Source organism: Pelodiscus sinensis, chromosome 15 (assembly GCF_052426305.1).
Source record: "Pelodiscus sinensis isolate ZL-2025 chromosome 15, ASM5242630v1, whole genome shotgun sequence".
Taxonomy (NCBI): Eukaryota; Metazoa; Chordata; order Testudines; family Trionychidae; genus Pelodiscus; species Pelodiscus sinensis.
Genome location: NC_143066.1, coordinates 4,292,664 through 4,313,860, shown reverse-complemented (window position 1 = coordinate 4,313,860; position 21,197 = coordinate 4,292,664). Strand labels below are relative to the sequence as shown.

Sequence of the window (21,197 nt, the reverse complement as noted above, 5' to 3'; positions counted from 1 at the left end):
ATCTTCCTTGACAGTTTTGTTCTCAGCTAACCCCTGGTCTGCTTGCTTTACTTTCATGTTCCCCAGCTCCCTCTTTTTGCTGAGCCAGCCCAGAGAAAATAGGGATTTCCATCTGTATAACTTTTGTCTGATTCCTGAGCTAGCCCTTTGGAAAAGCCTACCTTTAATTTTTGTAAATGTCCTCTCTCAATAGATTGTGGCATGATCTTGTGATTTCCACTGCAGCTTTTCATGTTCAAACAGTTAGTGCTCATTTACTTTCATAGCAAATATTATCTGAAAAACAAAGTAAAATCACTCCAGGATATCTGTGCTGTATCCTTTGTGTATTTGGACATGGATAGCCGGTCCAGAGAGGAGCCATTCCATTAGCAAGATGGATGATTGAAGGAATGCTTGTGTTCCATTCCTGTCTTTCAGATCCTGGTCCTTAGATTGTATTAAATGCCGAGAGAGACTTCCCTGGTCATGTTAAACATCTAGCATATTTAAGTCTTTCCTTTTGTGCACTGAACGTACTGTTGATGATAAATTAAATTCTAACAAATGTCTGCCATTGTTGGCCATTCCTCTCCTAGCATTCGGGACAAGTTACTATAATCTGATCGTTCTCCAGAATAATTGAGTAATAGTACCTTTACTCTTGGTAGCCCTTGTAACAGTCTCATTACTTGGGTAGAATTGAACATGAGCATGCTATGAATTGAACACTGAATTCACTTCCATGCTGACTCGGTCAGCCTCTCTTTTCTACAAGTTCTGGTTGTACTCTTTTCAGATGATGAATCCCCATATGCATAGTTACTGACACACAGATTTTAGGCCAGAAGGAGGCATTCTGATCATGTCGTTTGACCTGCATAACACAGGCCGGACAACCTCACCCAGTGATTCCTGCATCTCACCTGTAACTTCTGTGTGAGCTAGACTAGATCTTTCAGAAAGAAAGAGGGAGCCAACGTACCTTTGCAGGTGCCCATTGTGGGGCAGGCACATCAAGCACTATAGAAAAGAGAAGTGAGTTTAAACTGTCTCCTGCCCCTGAACACACCGTGGTGAGAAATTCTGAGGCATTCCTGTAGCAGTGCTCAGCGTCTGGTTTACAAAGGGACTGTGGGTGTGACAGTAGCTATACGCATTTTGAAATGAGCTGTTTGAGATCTGTATGAAGCATTCAATGTCCCCATTGGGGTTTCTTTGCAGGCATGGCTGCAGTACAATCATTGCCAGCAGGAACTTGCAGAGAGTAACTGAGGTGAGTAGCTGGGAGTCTGGTGGAGTAGGAACTGGAGATCCAAGAACATTCTTGCATATGTCCAGAGACCCCAGACTAAAATAGGGGCAGTAAGGCATGGTGTACTAAATACCTAACACATTTCACTCTTTCCTCTCCATGCACATTTTGGAGCCTGATCAGATACCGAGGTGCCTGGAACTGAAAGTGAGCTGAGTGGGTATAACAAGGAGTATTAGGATAAGGCTAGGCTAAGCCTCCGCTTGGTGAAATCTGTTGCATTTTGGATTAGTCTTCCAAAGTTAGTGGTGGAAGTTTCAGTGCCTGAGTTATTTGCAACAGGACTGGATGAAGCACTGGAAAAATCAGTTGTAATTGCACCACTACCTAGCTTTGTCAAGTGATTTCCATCCATAGATCTCACAGTGCTTTTTTTTTCTCATAGAACTCTCAAAATGTCCATCCATAGATCTCAAGGGGGGGAGGAGAGGCAGTATCATTATCCCCATTTTACAGATGGAGAAATTGAGGCACAGAAAGGAAGTGGCTTGCTCAGGATTATCCAGTTGAACTAGTAGCAGAGCTAGGAATGGGACTCAGATATCCTGGGTTCCAGTACACAGTAAGGACTAATCTTTCATTGAGGATGGACTACATAGGACCTAGCAGAGGTTTTTTTGGAAGGGAGATAGAAAGAATAAAATTCTAGAAAGCAGAGAAAGAAAAAGGCCTCTCAGACTTAACTAGGAGTGAGGAAGATGCCTTAAACTGAACAAGTTTGTTAAATTGAGCTTTATTTTATTTCACTTGAATCAAGCCTCTAATTGTGAGTGGCTAATTTTCATGCAGATTCATAAAGTAACTGCAGAACATACAATGTAAATCAGCATCTGCTTCACCCTGCATAGAATTCATTGAGAGAGTTTGGGTCTGGATCTTTATTCTAGGGAGGGAATTGGGGTAACTGATGGGCTGCTTAAGCTGTGTGGCATTGCAAAACTGAGCAATTGAAAAATCGTGAGTTGGGCTAAAAAAAAAAAACCACAAGATTTTTAAAAGTACTGAATGTTGGGTTCGTTCTTGTATTTGCCTTTTGGGTCACTAAGTCATGTTTTCAAACTTTTTTTCTGCAATTGTGAGAGCTGGAAACTTCCTTATAATGTATTTCTGAGAGTCTCTTGAAATCACCTGACTCCAGGAGCTGGGCTTAAAAAGAAACATCAAATGTTGTGAGACTTGCGCTAAAATTGCAAGAGTTGGCAACATGGCAAGTCATGTGCATATATCAGCTCATTGTGATTTGCACTTAGTTAATTGTTTGAAGTTGCTGTGGGAAGGTAGAAAGGCCAACAAGCTTTAAAAAAAAAAAAAAAAAAGTCCTGAAACTGTCAGGGGCAAAGGCAGCAGCCCTACCTCCCCAGACCAGGGGGTGAAGCTGTTCTCACCTTGCTCATGGTGATGCTGCTATAGCTGAGGAGCATATAGGCTCTGTCCATTTCCTCGTTCCCTCACCTGCCCCATGCTCACTGGCTCCACGCCTTGGTTTTTCCCACAGCAGCAGCATGTAGGGCTCTGCCAAAGTTGTGGCTCCTCAGGAGAGGTGGCATGTAGATCAAGGGCAGCCTGGCTCTGTGGTCTGCCAGTACCTTGCTGGCTTTCCAGCAGCTGTGATTGCAGGCAAGCATCTGTGTGCAGAACATTCCCTGTAGGATCTGTCCCCCAGCTGGGGCCTGGAGTAGGGGAAGATGAGCTGCAGGATCCAGCCTGAAAATATGGGAGCCCCAACTGTACTTTAGGGATTTCCTTTTTGGGTCCAGCCTGATCTGCCCGACTCTAGCCATGAGCAGTCTCCCAACTCAGCCCTGCCATCTGCCCTGGGAGGATGGTGGGGGAGAGAGAGGAAGAGAGAAATAGTATGGTGAGGAAAGATACAGAGAGGAAAGACACATGGCAGGGAGAGGGATCTGCAGGCTCAGGAGCTGCTGGAGGAGACATGGAAATGGCTGGGCAAAGAACCTTTAGGGCTGAATGAATCATATGAGCAGGGATGAGCAAAATATGGTCCGCGGGCTACATGTGGCCCACAGCTCAGTGGGAACCTCAGCCAGGCTCTCTGCCCCACCCCCTCTTTCACCCCTCTGCACAGTGCTCAGAGCAGCAGCTGCAGGGGCCATGTGTGCTTCTCTGAGTGCTACGAGACCACGGAGAAGGGGGGGGGGGAGAGGCTTCATGCAGTGCCCCCATCCCCAGCAGTATCTTGCCGCTCCCATTGGCTGGAAACCATTGACTGGAGGAGATGAATCTTAACTCTGCCTTGCTCCTGCACAGAAGCAGCAGCTTCCAAAGCAGGAAGGGGAACCTTGGGGAAATGAGGAGGTGGTGCTGGTGGAAGGTGAGCTCCAGGCAGCTGCCAGGAGAGGCATTATCCAGCTCTGGCAGAAGAGAAGTCTTGAAGCGGCTCCCCAAAACAATGTGTGCCCAACAAGGTAGTGGGACGGGGCGGAGGGCTGAGCCAGGACAGTGCAGGGAGATGGGAAGAGGAGGAGAAGCTTCTCTTCCAGCAGGAGCTCTGGCCACCCTGGATGGGCTGCTCGGGATCCTGACACTTGAGTTCTGTCATGAGGCAGACTCAGAAATGGCATCTCTCACCATTAACTGGCAGGAGTTGGCATGTTGCTGTTGGAAACATGTGGTGAGAAACTTCTGCTTCGACTCTAATATAACTTAAGCCAGGCACTAGAAATGCTTTTGTCTCTTTTCTTGTGATCAGTTCTGACTTTTATGCTTGTTGCTCGTACTCACTTGAAATCTCTCCTTGAGGTTAATAAACCTGTTTCTGTTACTGAATCTAATCCAGTGTATTTAACTTGAAGTATCCTGGCAACCAAGATAACAAGCTAGTGTATATTATTCCCGTCAAGGAGTAACAGACTTCATACATTTGGCCTGTTCAGGAGAGAGCTGGACAGTATAAGACACACGTTTCTGGGGACAACTCTGGGCCTAGCAGTCTGTTGGGATCTCCTGGTAAAGGTTACTAAGGCTGGTGAAAGCCAGAGCAGGCTGCAGTCACCTACAGATGCTCTTGCATGTTGTTTGTGATTGGTCCAGCTGGACCAATTCTCCTTAATCTGATGATAGCACAAGAAGCAATGGGCTTAAATCGCAGCAAGGGAGGTTTAGGTTGGGCATTAGGAAAACTTCTTAACTGTCAGGATGGTTAAGCTCTGGAATAAATTGCATAGGGAGGTTGTAGAATCTTTATCCAAGATTTTTAAGAGCAGGTTAGATAAACATCTGTTGGGGATGGTCTGGTGCTTGACCGTGCCATGAGTACAGGGGCTGGACTTGATCTGAGATTTCTTCATGTTCTGATTCTGTAACTAAGGGGGGAGGGGATATGATAGAAGTCTATAAAATCATGACTAGTGAGAGCTTCATGGCTTGGGGAGAGGGATTTCTTCCCCCAGCAGCCCTGAACCTCTTGCATGGGGGGGCTTAATGGGAAGCTGCACAGCGGTGCAATTTAGGAAGAACTATGCTGCTAACCCTTATGATAATAACATCTGTTGAAAGTATTTAATGGATGCTAGTTCTGTGTCTTCTGCTGAAGCTTTGAGCCTGTCTCTTAGCAAATGGCTTGTGAGAGATTTTCGATGAGATTTCTCTGGAGGTTTACCCGTGGGAGGAGGGTAGGAAGTACACAGAAAATCCCATCGTCGGTGTTGCTCAAAAGGAACTGATGACTCCTACTTGGCAATGAAACGGAGGAGTTGGAGATGAAAAGATCTAGCAGCCCAGCATTGTCCGCCGGGTTTGTCCCAGTTCAAATGAGCCGGGCAATGATGCTTCCGCAGTCTGGTAGATCTTGCTGTTAGGAAGCTTTTATTGAGCCTACATGTTACTTTTCTGGGTTTTGTTCTATTGCTTCCAGTTATATCCCCAGCCTAAGCGATTCCTCTCCTTACGCCCTTCGGGTACTGCAGACTTTTAACACATCCCCATTAGCCATCATTTAGCCATGCTTACATTTTAGCTCTGTCTTCCAGTGTAAGCCAGCACTTGCAGCCTCTTTGTTGTGTGTTGTTGCTTCTCCTGTGGCTCCCTTTAATGTGTCAGTCTCTCTCTGATAATAGAGTGCCCGGCACTGAACGCCCATTCCTTTTGTGATCTTTCCAGCAGAGCCTTGATGCTCTTAAGAGTAATTTATAGGTTATAGCTACATACAAGAATCACTTCATCCACCATCAAAATGCAGCTACCTCTGTGGTGGGACAAGACAGCTGTTTAACAGCATAAACAGCTGCCCCAAGTCGTTACAGGAATGGAGGGTCCTTCTATGTGATGTCACCATGCACCAGGAGGGTAGCCAGGATCCCCACTAATACAAAATCTTTTTCTCTTTTCCAGGCTGCCAAGAAACTAGAGACTGCCACTGGTCAGCGATGCCTGCCTCTTTCTCTAGATGTCCGGCAGCCCCAAACCATCATGGCAGCAGTAGATGAGGCTCTGAAAGAGTTTGAGCGAATTGACATCCTCGTTAACAGTGAGTTGCTTGCAAAGTCGGGGGAAGTGACAGGATCTTACAAACCCTCTTCAGGGAACAGTCCTCACCAACTGAGGGTCAGGAAGAAATTTGCCTCCATCTGCCTTGGAGAGGGTATTCTGTTAATGTCGAGGCACATCGCTGGCGTGCATGCCATTGTCTCAATGCTCGTTCCTCTGGAAACAGGATTCCAGGCGAGAAGGAAGGTTGCTGTGTTCTAGGCGAAGATTTTGTGTTCATAGCCACATAGGATCCTGCAGTGCCAAGTGACATGAGTCTGGGAATACAGGTCCCAGCGAGGTAGCGAACTAAAAAATGTCTACCAGAAACAGAACTGTCCTTGCCAATATGCAGCTGCATAAGTGCTGGAAATGTGGGTTACCACTGGGTCGTAATGTCCACCCATCCACCGCTTCCTATCCCTGTGTTCTGTGGCTCTGCTACCCCAGAGAGGATCTAGTCAACTTAACAGTGACAAAGCCTGCCAGAGCCATTAGCAGACACTGCTCTTGTGAAAGAGCCATGCAAGTGGGAATGAAGCCATTTCACAGGCATTTGCGAACCCCAGGTCTATACTGTCTGTTTTTTATTGACAGTGTTAATCAACAGGCCTTAGTTTAAAATGTGCTTTACAACACTTCATTAGTGTGTTGCTGAAGATTATAAAATCACATCTCTAAAAAAATTGTCACCCCTTTCCCACCCTCGGGTGCCATCGGGCGTAGGGGCATCAGTTTAATAGTACTGCGTAGGGCCCTGTAAATCCTAAGGACGGCCCTGAGCAGAAAATGAAGCGAGGTCGGAGGCAGGCAAACCTCATTCCCAACCCAGCAGGGTTCTCCATTCATCTCTGTTTGACTGTACCCCACACTGGGTAGCCCACATAAGCATCAATTCAAGAAGCCTCTGCTTGGCTGATGTGGAATTTGGTTGCCGCCAGCCCTTTGATACCCAATTGTCCCACTGACACTCTTCCTCAGAGGCGGCGGCGGTGGTGCCTGGAGACACTGCTTCTCTCTGAACAATGAGCCCTTCACCCACTGTATGTACAAGTCAGTCTCTGCCTGAGAGGCCTGTGTGCAGCTGGCTGCTCTGCTAGGGACTCCAAAGCAGGAGCTGTACGCCTTAGGGGCCTTCCCTGACCAGTATGGCAGAGGCCCTAGGGGCACTCTTCAAAATGTCTCTAGCGAACTAATGTGAAGGCAGCATAAGCAGGTTGAACTGAGGAACTGGAGCCATCCATGCCAGGAGCCAGTGGGAAGTGCAGCCTGGGTCAGAGTGGCTCTGGGTTGGTGATCTCGGCAGACCCCATGTTCTCTGTATAGTGAACCGTTCCTGCACATGCACACTCTCCGTGTCCTGCTGCAGAGGAAGGGAGGGAGCAGCGCCCTAAACCCACCTGGTAATAGGTTCCCTGCTTCCCACTGACTGTTCCCTGGGTGCTCTCTGTCTCCAGATGCTGCTGGTAACTTCCTGTGCCCAGCCAGCGCTTTGTCCTTCAATGCCTATAAAACAGTGATTGACATTGACACCCTCGGCACCTTCAATGTCTCCAAAGTGCTCTATGAGAAATGCTTGCGGGTAAGTTCCTCCTGTACTGAGGACATGCTGCTGGGGAGCCCATCGCAAGGGGATGGGAGAGGGTCTCGGATCCTAGCATGGATAAGCTGTTCCTGAAATCCTTGCTTGTTACACAGCGATAAACAGTTAAGTGTGGTCTCGTGTTCAAGGGCTTGCTATTGCCAGCGACTGCTTTTGTACCAACACCACTGAAAAATCTCTTTAACCTTTTGTTACAGCACACACAACAAGGAAAGTATTAATTGTAACACTGTGCCTTAGTGCCTTTCCTTTCAGCTCCGTAGGGACTTATGGGGGGGGACTCTTTCTCATTTGCCAGGTGTTTAGTTAACTTATCTGGGGGTGGAAGACGGACAAAGAGAAAGGGTTAGGGTTAGATATTGTGTCGAATTCCAGTCCTGTTTCCTTTAGACATAACAAGATGCACATGTGCTTGTATCCGTTCAAAAAGCAGCTGCAAATCTCTTTTCCCTAGCCCGTCGCTGTGACCACATCACCCCTCGCTTTCCATCACTCCCCTGGGCTCCTTTTCTCCAGCATATCAAACCTAAGCTGCTTGCCTTCACTTCCAAAGGACCCCCTCACTGCCCCACCCCGCCCCCCAATCATCTCATGCAGTACTGAAAGGCTGACTCCAGCCCACACTGGACCCATGATGGCAATTTTTGTTGCCCAGTTGTTAAGCTTTCCAACAATTCCCTTTGTGCTATCTGCCAGGCTGTCCATCCTGCCTGGGAAGAGCTCCCCTTAAACATCCTAAAGGCACCTGATGGTTGTCCTCCAGGCCCCTCCTTAGAACTCTCCTTTGCTGTGACCCACACCCACACCCACAGCCCCCCGACGACGACGGTTGAGGCCACTGCAGACTGTGCTGATTCATCTTGTCTCATTGGCAGCCGATGTTGGATCCCGTCTCTGTCTCTGCGTGTTGCCTGTCCGAACATGCCTGTGCTCTCAGAAGTGGTACCAAACCTTCCCCAGGCACAGCCGTTCATCTGTGTGGGTGAATGTGCTTAGGGTGACCTCTAGAAAGTGTCTGCCTGAAAAATGTGGGGGATGCATAAAGCCCTGGGAGAGGGTGGCCCTGACTTAGTGTGTCACAGGCTGTCATCATCTCCTGAGTCTCTTCAGCCCAAATCCTTCGCTTCACCTTGTGGCCTCTAATCTTCTGCCTTCTCCAGCCTCCTTTAGGGGCTTAGACCTAGAGCCAGGCTGCTGTTGCATGATATTTAGATTGTGTATTAATTGTATGGATTATTTATGAATTTCCAGAACTCCTCCTAAACAGTAAGAGCTAGGACCATCAAATCTGGTATGCAGCTTCCTCTTATCATAACTTAAAGCAAGGCCGGAGTTTGGTTGTGCGGAGAGAGCTCCAGCTCCCTCTCCCTCCCCCAGATGCATAAGGGGCTGCATAAAACCACACAGAAAAGACAGAATCACCAGGCAGGTGAAAGGGGGCTAGGGTCATGCCCCCTTCCCATCTGGGGCTTCCCTAGCCTCAAGCCTCCCACTCCCTCCCTGGCGCAATTTAGGAAGGCTCCCCCATCGTTTTTATGCGGATATTGCTGGCTGTTCCCCTTCATCAGGAGCGAGGGGGAAATGCAAAGTTTGCTCACCCTGGGGAGCGCAGGGGGACCTGGACCTGCCCGAGCCAGGGGACATGCACCTCTCCTTTAGCTGTGTCTGCGGAGCTGCAGCGGCCACGGAGAGGCGCTTATCAGCTGGCTCCGGGCTGCTGCGGTGAGAGGGGACAGCCCCAGGACAGCCTGTAAACTGAACCCCTCCTCCCCAGCCCCGCCCCAGAACAATGATTTAAATGAGGAAAAACAAATTGAGTTAATGACCTGAGCACCACTGGGTAAATCTGTTAATTATTATAGACACTGATTTGTTACTATGGCCCCTCTTGTGGTTCTGTATCACATTTGTAATTTCTGTTTTGACCTATTATTCGGTTTGGTTTTAGCCGGTTATTTGGGTGGGTTTTTTCCAAGTTATGATGTACCTGTTAAGTTGAAGAGTATTCTTGGAAGCTCCCTTTAAACTCCATTAAAGGTTGCTTTATCTTATCACTATCTATCTAGGGCATAGGTTCCTAAACTGGAGGGCATGAAGAAATTGCCCAGCCCCCCACACCTCCCAGTCAATCCCACCCCAAGTTTTGCTGCTATTTTTTTGGAAGGGGGGCGTGAGGGTTTCTCAAAAATCGAAAAGGGGGTGTGATGCGGAAAAGTTTGGGAACCACTGGTCTAGGTGAAAGGTCCCGAATACATGCCTGTTGACTTTACTATTTAGGTGAAAGTTTCTGTGTATATGTACATTGACTTTGCTATCTATGTGAAAGGTCCCAGATACCTGTATGCTAATTTTGCCTTCGCTTAACATATAGGATGTGGGCTGTAGGTCCTTGTATTGCAGCCGATTGCTTTCATATAAACCTGTTGTATCCTATTATAATAAACAGATAATCAAGCCACAAGGAAATAAGAAATCTGTAAGAAAATAGATCTCGATAGGCAAGAAAGCAGGTTAGCTCATAGCTTACCCTGAAGATAGAATATACCAACTCTTGAGTACAGCACAAAGGAGAGCCATCCTGTTACAGATCCCAGGCTAGGAGGTGTTCAGAGAGCCAGGCAGTGATGGCTGAACCCCAAGAGTTGGACAGACAATCCCCATTCCTCACCAGACCGGTTTTGCCTTCAGGGTACAGTATTTCTCTAGTTGGTCTCTGTATTCCGACCCACATGCAGGCCCAGGCCCTCTTCCCCAACAGACGAGGTCTCTGCTCTGTTCCCTGTCTAACTCCCTGTCTTGTTTATAGGACCATGGTGGGGCTATTGTTAACATCACAGCAACCTTGAGCTACAGAGGTCAGGCTCTCCAGGTGCATGCTGGGACGGCCAAGGCAGCTATAGGTACAGTAATCACATTTGACCTGTTCTGTGTCTTTTCAAGATGCCAAATCCTAGCCATCTTACTGGTTCTTTCCAAGTGTCTGATGGAAAGACTTGGTATAACTATACCGGGATCTTGCATCGTATCCCCTTGGTATGGGTAGGCTGAAGGCACAAGCTGAATCAAGCCCAGATCTCTGCGGAGCCCCTCCCCAGGCCCATGGGGGTATGCAGCCTTGATCACTAGGTTGGCTTAACTAGTTATTTCTTCCCTTGTGCAATCTCTGTACTTGCCACTTCCCAGGAGGTGACATTGAAGAATTGTCACAGGATGATGCATTCTGGGGTATCGCCAGCAAACCATGCTCTTGCAAAAGAGGAAAATAACTGAGAGGAGACTACTGAACGCTGGTTTGGCCCTGCCCCCCGCCTGCGATGGAGCCTTTGGCAGATTTGAGCCTAACAAACTCACCTCTTGGGGCCAATCCAAAGCTCACGCGAGTCAGAGAGAGCATTTCCAGAAACCACAGTGGGCTTTGGACGTGGCACTAGGTGACTTTCCAGGGTCACAATGAGCTGGGGACAGTTCTGTTTAGAAGCCAGGTCTGTGCTGACTCAGTCTAGCGGGCCACACTAGGCCACCAGTCTCCCCGGCTTGCGACATTAGTCTCATGGCCTGCAGGGCACACGCACAAATTCACACGTTGTCTGGGCAACTGCTAGATCCAGATGGCAGCAATAGAAGGCCTCCGTCAGCAGGCAGGCACAGCTCCTTGGAGCAGGTATCTGCAGAAGGCCAGCTGCTCCCAGAGTCCTGCGCAGTCTGATTCCCCCGCTTCATTCAGATTCTCAGCGCTAGTGTTCCCTGTGAGCAGGGCACGTGTGCAGCTGCCCGGGAGAGATTCAGATGCTGCCCAGCTGATTAGCAGAGCACCCCCAGCTGTGTTCTTTGTTTCTCCTGGTAGTGCACACTTGCACATGCCTCCACGAACATACAATTATTCCACACATGGATGGAAAAGATTACAGAGAACATTGCTCAGCACCCGTCACCTTCCTAATTTCCTCCACCCTACAAGTAATGCTCAGTCCTGACTTGCAACAGCCCTGCTATTCCTACCTGTCCTCTCTCCTCACCTCCAGCCCTCTGCTATTCCAGTTCTGGACACACACTCCCCTCCACAGCTCTGCCTAAGCTCCTTGGTCCTGGCACATAAGATCCCCTGCTAGTCAATCCTGATCACTATTCCTCCTTTGTTCTTCAGACCTGCACCCCCACACATGGCCCTGCCAGTGCCTTGGGCTCCGACTGGCCCTCTCTGTTGGTCTGAAATCCTTTCACTGTTGTGGCTCTGTTCTTCATTCTGCTTTTCTTGTCCTTCCTCCCAGATGCAATGACCAGGCACCTGGCAGTGGAGTGGGGGCCCAACAACATCCGGGTCAACAGCCTGGCTCCAGGCCCCATTGCAGGCACGGAGGGATACCGGCGGCTCGGTAAGAGCTCCCTGAGAAGTCTCAGGTGGAGGCTTCGGAGAGCATGGGCTTTCTCTGATGAGCACAGCTGTGAGTGTGCGAGGCAGAGGGGATCTGGATGGTGTCCGAATGCTGCCTCTGCCTTACCAGTGTCTCCTTGCGAGTGGCTAGTGTGTGTCCTGATGCGCACTGGTCCCCTCTTGTGGTGAAGCTGGGTGGGGACTTTGTACCACCTTGTTAATTATCCCTTTGGCCACAGGAGCGAGTATTGGTCCCTCTGATTAACCACTGAGCTTCTTGCCCTTGACACTGCACAGAGGCTTGTTTCTTGCACTCCGTGGGTATGTCTAGACTACACTGTCTGTCACCAGAGGGATGTGAATTAGGCATACCGAAATTGCTAACGAAGCGGGGATTTAAATATCCCGCGCTTCATTAGCATAAAAATGGCCGTGCTTTTTGTCGCCACGGAGCTTTGGCGACAAAAAGCAGCAGTCTAGACGCGGCTCTGTCGCTCACTAAAGCCTTTGACAACAGATCCCATTTACTCGAGGCATACGGGATCTGTTGCCAAAGGCTTTAGTGAGCAACAGCACCACGTCTAGACTGCCGCTTTTCATTGCCAAAGCTCTGTGGTGACAAAAAACGGCGACCATTTTTATGCTAATGAAGCGCGGGATATTTAAATCCCTGCTTCGTTAGCAATTTCGGTATGCCTAATTTACATCCCTCTGGCGACAGAGGATGTAGTCCAGACAGGTGTGGTCCTGCAGCATCTCAAACACTCTCACGTGATCTTGCACTGCCTGCTGTCTTATCCTGGGGGACAGTCACCTCCTGAGCAGAGAGCCCACTGGTAGAACTCATTCCTGCTCTTCAGCCTCATTCTTCCCTGGCTCACTCACCTCCCTTTGCCCATTGGCAGATCCTTGTGCGCGTTTCTGCATTTGCTCCAGTTTCTTAGTGTGGTTCCCATCACTGTAGCGTCTGGGTTTGTTGGACTATTGAACAGTGCCGGCGGGTGGCAGGACTTCACCCTGAGTGTGAGGACAGGCCCCCAATGGATAAACAGCCCAAGGGCCTTAGCTTGTTGTTCTCTCTCTAGGTGGTGCTCGTGCAGAAGCCGGCAGCTACTTCACTACAGTGCCCCTGCAGAGGGCTGGGAATAAGACCGAGATTGCCCACAGCGTGCTGTTCTTGGCGAGCCCTTTGGCTTCCTATGTGACTGGAACAACCCTGGTGGTGGATGGGGGCAGCTGGCTGACCTCCCCTAACAACTTCCCCGGGCTGTTGGGTATTGCATCACACTCTGCTAAGCTCTAGGTGACTTGTATTTTCCCCTCGTGGGACTAGATACCCTGTCCGGGCCTGAGGCCTGAAACGGTCCTGATCTGCTGCAAGCAACCCAGTGATACTGGCGCAGGCAGGTGTCGGGCACGGTGCTTTCCGGTCCCAGGCATTTGGGGTCACCACACGCTTGGCAGCCCTGGACTGTCTGCCTGGCAGGGGCTGTGTTGCACTGGTCAGTGGTCACAGTGGACCCCAAGCTGCCTGTTGGTCACGCTGCTTTGTCAGCATTGCTCATCGGGTTAATAGCTGCCCTGGTGCTGAAGTTGGATGGGGTGCGTCACATTGCAGAAGAGCCTCTGCCTTTCCCATGCAGACTTTCCAAAATCAGCAGTGGGAAATACCATGAGCTTCGCTGGGTCCCGTGCAGATTTTTCGTAGCCCATGGCCGTGTGTGCATTTGGCTCCCAGGCATGTGGGGAGCAGAACTTGCTCTCCAAAGTTCCTGACGGTTCTGGGATACTTCCCCTGCCCACATAGTCCTAGTTGCTGGCCCTTGCTGAGGAAAATCAGTGGCACCAAATGTGGAGCTTCCTGGATAGGCCTCTTGGGAGAAGTCCTCATGTGTAGTTGGGGAACACAAATGGGTGATTATTAAACCTTCAGTCTCTCACATGCTTAGCTCCATTTCCCAGTCTCCTTCCCCAAAGCCCACACGCGAGGAATTCCAGGCCAGCTGCTTTAGTGTGGGCAGCATTAGAGAGTGTGTGCGCCAGAGGGTGCACAATGAAGAATCTGCCCCCAGATGTTCAGAGAAGGCAAACCACAAACAGAACTCCAGAAAAAAGCCACATGGTGTAAAGACAGTGGTGCTGGCCTGACTGGAGGGGCTGGTGCATGCTTGCCCACTGAGTGGGGTGGGTCATTGGCAGAGGGAATTAAACATGGGGTCCCTGGATTTTTCTGCCTGAGCAAAGGCCAAGCTCTGTTTGGCAATGCTGACCTGGGCTCATCATCCACTACAGTATATGCTGGGAGGGGGGGGGGAGCCCCACGCCGAGTGAGCTGCCCACCTTCACAGAATGCCCCAGAACTCTTAGTTACAGCTGGATTTGGTGACCACAGCTCACCTGATTCAGAGCTGGGATTTGAAACTCGGTCTGCCATGTCCCGGCCAATGATCGGCAGGCTGCAGAGTCAGTCTTGCTCTGGCAACAAGCTACTGATGTTTGCATGAGGGGGCTCCCTTTCCCCCAATCTCCCAGTGTTCTTGTTGAACCTTGCCTCGATCTAGGCCAGTCCATGATAGATTTTGTGTCGGTTTCATTCCGGGAATTCATTTGTCCTACAGATCATTGGGCCGTGGAAGCGAAGAAAGGCGAATGATGGACAACCGGGAACTAACAGGACACTGAGCAAACACTACAGGCACAGGGTCAGAGGTGACAGCCATGACCTCTGTCCATCAGCTGTTGGGATGGCCTTGCCCAGGACAGAAGTGAAAATGGCCAAGTTGAAGATTCAGTGCATGTCTTGGTGGGGGAGGCTACTGGAGTCTTGTCCAGAGGGGAGCTGGGCCTATGTTTGCTCCTGATTTTACATATTGAAGCCGGTCTGTGTGGGGCAGGCAGGTTTTTGGAGTTGTGCTCCCCTTCACTTTGCTGTTTTCATTCCTGTTACACCAAGCCTGTTACGTGTCTGCTGAGTTGTCTTGAGAGCAGCCCTGCCACCCCTCTGTTTCAATTCCCAGTAGATTCTTCTCAGCTTTAACCTATATACTGTCAGTATCTCTCCACCTCCCTGGCAGGTAAGTTCATCTGGGCGACGTTCTCTGTAGACGGGTGTTCCAGGCAGCCAGAGGGTTATGCAGCATGTTGCCCTTCCCTGTTGCCGACTCAGTTCACTCCCATTCCAGCAGGATCTGTTCCGGAAACTTACTGCCAGCTTGCAGATGGATCTCTCTGTGGTGCATGCCACCGGGGCCATCCCTGAATTTCCATTCCTTTCCTGCTCCTAGATGGGCTAGTGAGCACAGACAGGAATCAATATTTCCAGCACTAAACATCACCTACAGCAAGTTGCAGATGGCCACTACCCATTGAAAGAAGCACACACCTTGTTGCCGCTTGGGAGCCAGAACACCAGAATTTGAGTTGTGGGTCAGCACCCAAGGAAAATGGAAGCTTTTGAAGGAGAGGCCCAGGTGAGGTTTCTTTGCTTGCCTGTTGTGGGTCTTTGACAGCAGCCCATGTGCCCCTGTAATACATCAGCACTTCTGGGTGCTGATCTAGCAATGGGCTGCATCCCGCAGAATGTTCAGCTCTAAAACGTACCATTTCTTCTCTGGTCACCCCAAATCTTCCCTAATGTCCAGAATCAGAGGCAAGTTTGAAGCCAGTATATCCATGTGTCTCCTGCAGCTGATCCCGTCTCCAGTAGCTTTATGCCCAGATCCAAAAAGCAAGTTAGGCTCTGAACTTCCACAGAAATCAACAGAAGTTGGGAACCTAAATACCTTTATGTTCCTACGCCCTGATCCCCTTGTGCCTCAGTTTCTCTGGAAAATGGGGAGCAATGGGAGTAGGCTACCTCTCTGGGGTAGTGTGAGGTTTACAACCAGCCTGTAAAGAACTTTAAAGAAGAAATCATCTGAGTCAGGAGTGGGCAGTAAGCAAACTGCGGGCTGGGTGCACCCTACTGAATTGTCCAGCCCATGGGCTACTTATGGCCCACCCTTGATCTAAGTGCTGAGTGCTACCGCTCTCCTAGGCTTGGGTCCCAGCTTCTCAAGCTTCCGCCTGATACAGCAGATATGCAGTGGGCTGGTGTACTGTATGGAATGCTAGGAACTGGAGGGGTGAAATTCACCATGTCCAGAATTGATGTTGCGCGTTTGTGTTGCTGTTCTCTTTGACTTGGCATCAGCCAGCAGGATTCGGAGGCCCTGAAGTCAGACCAGCTTGTGGTGCACTCAGATCCTTACCAAAACTGGTCGTACGAGCCTTTATTGCTGCCGACTGGTGTATATGGAAAGCCAGCCTTGCCGCCTGTGGTTCTGAGAGGCAGAACCTGGTCCACACTGGGCAGGGGAGTCTCACTGGCATTGTCTTTGGTAAAGGACTGAACAGAGCTAGGGAACTTTCTCCCTAACATTTGTGCCGATTTGATCAGACGCCACTCTCTGCCATGGAACAGCTGTTTTGCAGCGTTCAGAGGCTCTGGGAGGAAGGGGTGAAGTAAGGATGTGGCATGTTCAGGGGAGGGGGTGAAAAAGGGACGGAGGTTTGAGAGGAGGGGTGGAAGGAGGTGGAGCAGGGCCTGCAGAGTGTGTGTGTGTGTGTGGGGGGGGGAATGTCACGTACCCTCCCAGCTAAAGCAGAAGTTGGTGCCTACGATTACAACAGTCTTGTCTCTTCTGTGTGGCTGCCTACAGCACAACCCTTTGGTACATCCAGGGCTGGATTTTGGTGCCCAGCAGAACTAGATCCTTTCTTAACTGACAAATCCGCAGATCCTCCGCTGCACAGTGCGAGCTAGCACTGTACCACCGATTAAGCAACATGCTATGCACCAAGGGCGTGAGGGACTCTGCGAAAGGCTCCAGCAGGTGCATGGCAGCCTCTGGGCGCTAGGAATAACTTCTCATCCGTTTCTAGTTTTGTAAAAGCTTGTTTCAGAAGATTCCGTTTCTCACTTGATTGTGGTTTTGCTGATTAATCCTCTGAGTTAACACTAAAGAAAGAACCCTCTCTGAGCTGTGGTGTGTTTGCCCGCCAGGGTCTTTTATTCTGCAAACCAACCTCTGCCTCCAGTCAGTGTGGGTTTGAAAAGACATGGTGCATCTTCATTTCCTCTCATGTGCTTAATAGCTCTTAGAGCAGCAGCCATTGGAGTTACAAGATCCAGGCCGCTCTTGGAGTGGAGCAGGTGACAAGCTTTGTGTGTGGGCCCAGGGCTCTGGAGCCAACCAGTTTGCTGCATTCAGAGCTAATGAAAACAAGACCAACAGGCTCCTTGGTGTAGCGGTGTTCTTCCTGCACCGCAAAGGATGGAGATCTGCCTTTTTCACCATGAGGGCCTGATCCAAAGCCCAGTGGCTGTGTAGAGAGGGTAATCGTAAAGCCAGAAGTGTTGCTTGAACACTTGTGAAAAACTGTGGGGTTTATAGTCGGTAGGATGGCCAGAGCTCTGCAGAGTGTGCATACACACCCATAAGAGAGGATCTCTGGCTTTTCTGAGTCAATCTGCTATATATTAGCTAAAAGAGGTCATGTTACAAATACTTTCCCCTGAATACATGGGGGTTGCATAGTGGAGTCCCATGAGGCTTTGGGGCATTACCCCATTGGCTTCAGTAGTCTCAGCAATTGCCTCTCGCCTATCTGGCCAGGGATCTCAAACTCTGGCTGCCTCGGCGAAGGCCCCCATTATTGAGGAGCTGAGTCCAGAATCTCCTGCTGCCCTTGCTTGGGTCTGAGATCTAGTCCTTTGTGTCGCCGGCATCCAGCCTTGGTACAGTGCTATCCTGCACTTGATCTAGAACTGCCTCTTGCTGCAAGATGCTCTCCTGTATCAGCCATGCCCGGTTACAAATGCACATCTGCCCTTTAGGCCTCTGGATTCTTCCAGTGAGAGAAACTTGGGACATAACCGTGGGGGAGAAAGCAATCAAATCAGCCACTTCATGTAGCAAATACAGGGGGCTGCAAAGTAAACTATGCAGCAGAGCAGGTCTGAGGGAAGCCCCATGCAAACCATGACATCCAAAGCTGACTGGTGGCTGAACTGACCCGGAACAGGCACACAAATTAGACATGAAATATTTGAAAAATGCAGACAATTGGCCACTAGAGTCCCAGTTTGCAAGAAGACGTCTCTGAGCGGGCCTGAAGAAGCAGCAGGATTTAGTGTTCTAGGAATAGAACTAGGGGACAGGTCTCTAAACATCAGTTGTCAATGGGAATGAGAATAACAACTGATGCCTTAGTACAGACCCTTGGTAATCTCCAGCTGGAGCGCAGACTGTTCTCCAGAGTGCAGCAGGGAGCTACCGGCTCATTAAGACGTGGTTACGACCCTCACAGGACTTCTGCCAGGAAGCTCCAGGCTCCGTCCTGCTGCTGTTATTGTCAATGGGAATTTTGCTGTTGACTTCAGTGAGAGCGTTGAGTTCCAACTATGCTCCCCTTGCAGCTCTATGCACGCACAGTGGTGTACTCTCCTCCACTCTTAAATGGGTCCTTTGCTCATTCAGCGGCAGAATCTTTCTGTGCTGGATCCCCCAGACGGCTAATAAGGCCGTGCCATTGTCAGCTCTCTTGTGGTGGGGCTGAGCAAGAGGAGTGGCTGTTTGGCAGTGTGAGTACTGTGGCGTGTCTATAAACGGAGCACATGTCTGGCCCCAGCATTAGAGCTAATCCTGCTTTTGGGAACATAAGTGCCTGTAGTGCCAGATTCTTTGGTAAGGCAAGAGGCTGATGCCCAGGTCTTGGATAATGCTCCTGCATTCTGACTTCTCACTTGTAGACACAGGCATTTCAGTTCTTGAAACAGCCGTGATGTCCACAGCTGCTCTGCTCTCCGGTGCTGTCTAGTGGTGCCTTTCTAAATTTCAATTAAGTTTGAAAGCTGCCATCAAGCTGGGCTTGAAATGGCTTGTCAAAATTGATTTCTCCAGGGAGCTAAGAAAGTAATGACCCAAATTTCCATTCCTTGGTGGAAGATGCAGTGATGCACTGTCAGCTGCATCTTCGCTGCATGTTCTGTCAGAGCGCTTCATTCAGAGACTGCTCTGATTTTTAACCAACGTTATTTTCGCACAGCACAGGAAGCTGTGGGCGATGACTGGAAGAAAGAAGTGATGTGCTGGTGAAAGGTCAGCTATTCGGAGGTCTCAGTGTGTATGTAGCTGTCATGGGAATTTTCCTTTCATGGATTGAGAACTGGTTAAAAGATAGGAAACCAAATGGTCCATTTTCAGAATGGAGAGAAGTAACTGGTGGTGTCCCCTAAGAGTCTGTACTAGGACCATCCTGTTCAACATATTCATAAATGATTTGGAGAAAGGGGTAAACCATGAGGTGGAAAAATTTGCTGATATAAAACTGCTCAAGATTGTGAAGAGCTCCAAAGGGATCTCACCAAACTAGATGACTGGGCGACAAAATGGCAGATGAATTTTAATGTTGATAGATGTAAAATAACGCACATTAGAAAACATAATCCCAACTATATGTATAAAATGATGGGGACTAAATTAGCTATTACCACTTGAGAGATCTTGAAGTCATTGTGGGTAGTTCTCTGAAAACATCCACTCAATGTGCAGCAGCAGTCAAAAAGCAAACAGAATATTAGGAATTATTATAAAAGGGATAGAGAACAAGACAGATTATATGTTATTGCCTCTGTGTAAATCCACGGTATGCCCACATCTTGAATACTACATGCAGATGTGGTCATCTCATTTCAAAAATACATATCTTGGCACCCATGCTTTTTTGCAAAGAAAAAGGTGCTGGTACTCTGGGGGGAAAGCTGTTGAGGAAAAAAAAAGCCACTCTGGGGCCAAAATACCGTCGCGATTGCTTTAAGAGCCGCATGTCCCAACCCGGCTTCTGTTGGGAGCCCAGCCCAGGAAAAGAGGTGCTGATATACCTGAGGGGATTGCCATTCATGTATGTTATGTGGGGAAAATAGGTGCCGGTATGCTGTCCCAGTGCGTACCATCACAAAAAAGCACTGCTTGGCACTGGAAAAAGTTCAGAAATGGGCAACAGAAATTAAGGGTATGGAACAACTGCCACACAAGGAGAGATTAATAAGCCTGGGACTTTTCAGCTTGAAAAAAGATGACCAAGGAGGACATGATAGAGGTCTATAAAATCATGACTGGTGTGGAAAAAGTGACTAAAGAAGAATTATTTACTCCTTCCCATAACACAAGAACTAGGGGTCACCAAGTGAAATTCATAGGTAGCAGGTTTAAAACAAATCAAAAGGAAGTACTTTACACAATGCACATCAACCTGTGGGACTCCTTGCTGGAGGATGTTGTGAAGGCCAAAGCTATTATAGGGTTAAAAAAAAGCTAGATGGGCAGAATGGTGTGCCTAGTCTCTATCAGAAGCTAGGACCGGGAGACAGAGGATGGATCACTTGATAATTACCTGTTTTGTTCATTCCCCTGGGGCACCTGGCATTGACCACTGTCAGCAGACAGGCTACTGGGCTAGATGGACTTTTGGTCTGACCCAGTCTGGTTGTTCTTGTGTAGTGGAGAGAGATGGGACTGTCTCATTTGCTGAATAATTTAAATCCACTTCACTCTCATTAAGTTTTCTTGACTGTTCTGGATTGTTTTGTTGTTGTCCTCAGCTGAGGCGCCTCCCCCTCTGGTCAAACCCCCTTGTTCCGGAGCTCTTGGCTGGACAAAGAAATTCGTAGATTCATAGCATGTACATTCAGATGAGACCGTTAGATCTTCTAATCTCACCGCCTGTAAATCACAGGCCATTACATTTCATTGTTTCCCCTGAAATGAGCCTGATAACTTTGTAATTGAGATGTAGCCGTGTCAGTCTGGTCTTGCTGAAACAATAGACAGGACTATGCAGCACTTTAAAGACTAACTAATAAACCATCTTGTTAGTCTTTAAAGTGCTGCATAGTCCCGTCTTGTGATAACTTTGTATTTTCCCCAAATCATGTATGAATATGTTGAACAGGATTGGCCCCAGTATGGACCCCTGGAGGACACCACTGATTCCTTCTCTCCATTCTGAAAACTGACCATTTATTCCAACCTTTTGTTTCCTGTCTTTTAACAAGTTATCAATCCATGAGAGGAAAATTCACTCATCCCATGACTACTCCATTCATCTGAAGAAGTGGGCTATGCCCACAAAAGCTCATGATATTATCTACATGTTTTGTTAGTCTTTAAGGTGCTGCTAGACCATTTGTTGTTTTTTAACTTGTGTTTAACCAGCCTTGAATTGAAGACACCAGGAGATGGAGAATCCACCACTTCCCCTGTGAGTTTGTTCCAGTGTTTAATCACCCTTGCTTTAAAATGTGTGCCTTATTTCCAATTTGGATCTGTCTGCCCTCTGTGTCCAGCTACGCATTCTTGTTCTGCCTTTCTGGCTAGATTAAAGAGTCCGTTATTACCCAG

At 48.8% G+C, this 21,197-nt stretch overlaps 1 protein-coding gene across 2 annotated transcripts in view; it reads left to right on the top strand.

The window, feature by feature from the left end:
* Positions 1-21,197, top strand: part of DECR2 (2,4-dienoyl-CoA reductase 2) — a 22,464-nt gene extending 1,267 nt beyond the window's left edge. Inside the window, exons 3-9 of one of the 2 annotated variants that reach the window (XM_075899077.2) lie at positions 1,204-1,255; positions 5,645-5,780; positions 7,237-7,361; positions 10,189-10,282; positions 11,651-11,755; positions 12,840-13,028; positions 14,373-21,197. In XM_075899077.2, coding sequence (XP_075755192.2) covers positions 1,204-1,255; positions 5,645-5,780; positions 7,237-7,361; positions 10,189-10,282; positions 11,651-11,755; positions 12,840-13,028; positions 14,373-14,407 — 736 coding nt within the window. In that variant the 3' untranslated portion in view covers positions 14,408-21,197. Of the gene's footprint in view, positions 1-1,203; positions 1,256-5,644; positions 5,781-7,236; positions 7,362-10,188; positions 10,283-11,650; positions 11,756-12,839; positions 13,058-14,372 lie in introns of both variants that reach the window. The other variant, XM_075899078.2, reaches the window with a different exon arrangement.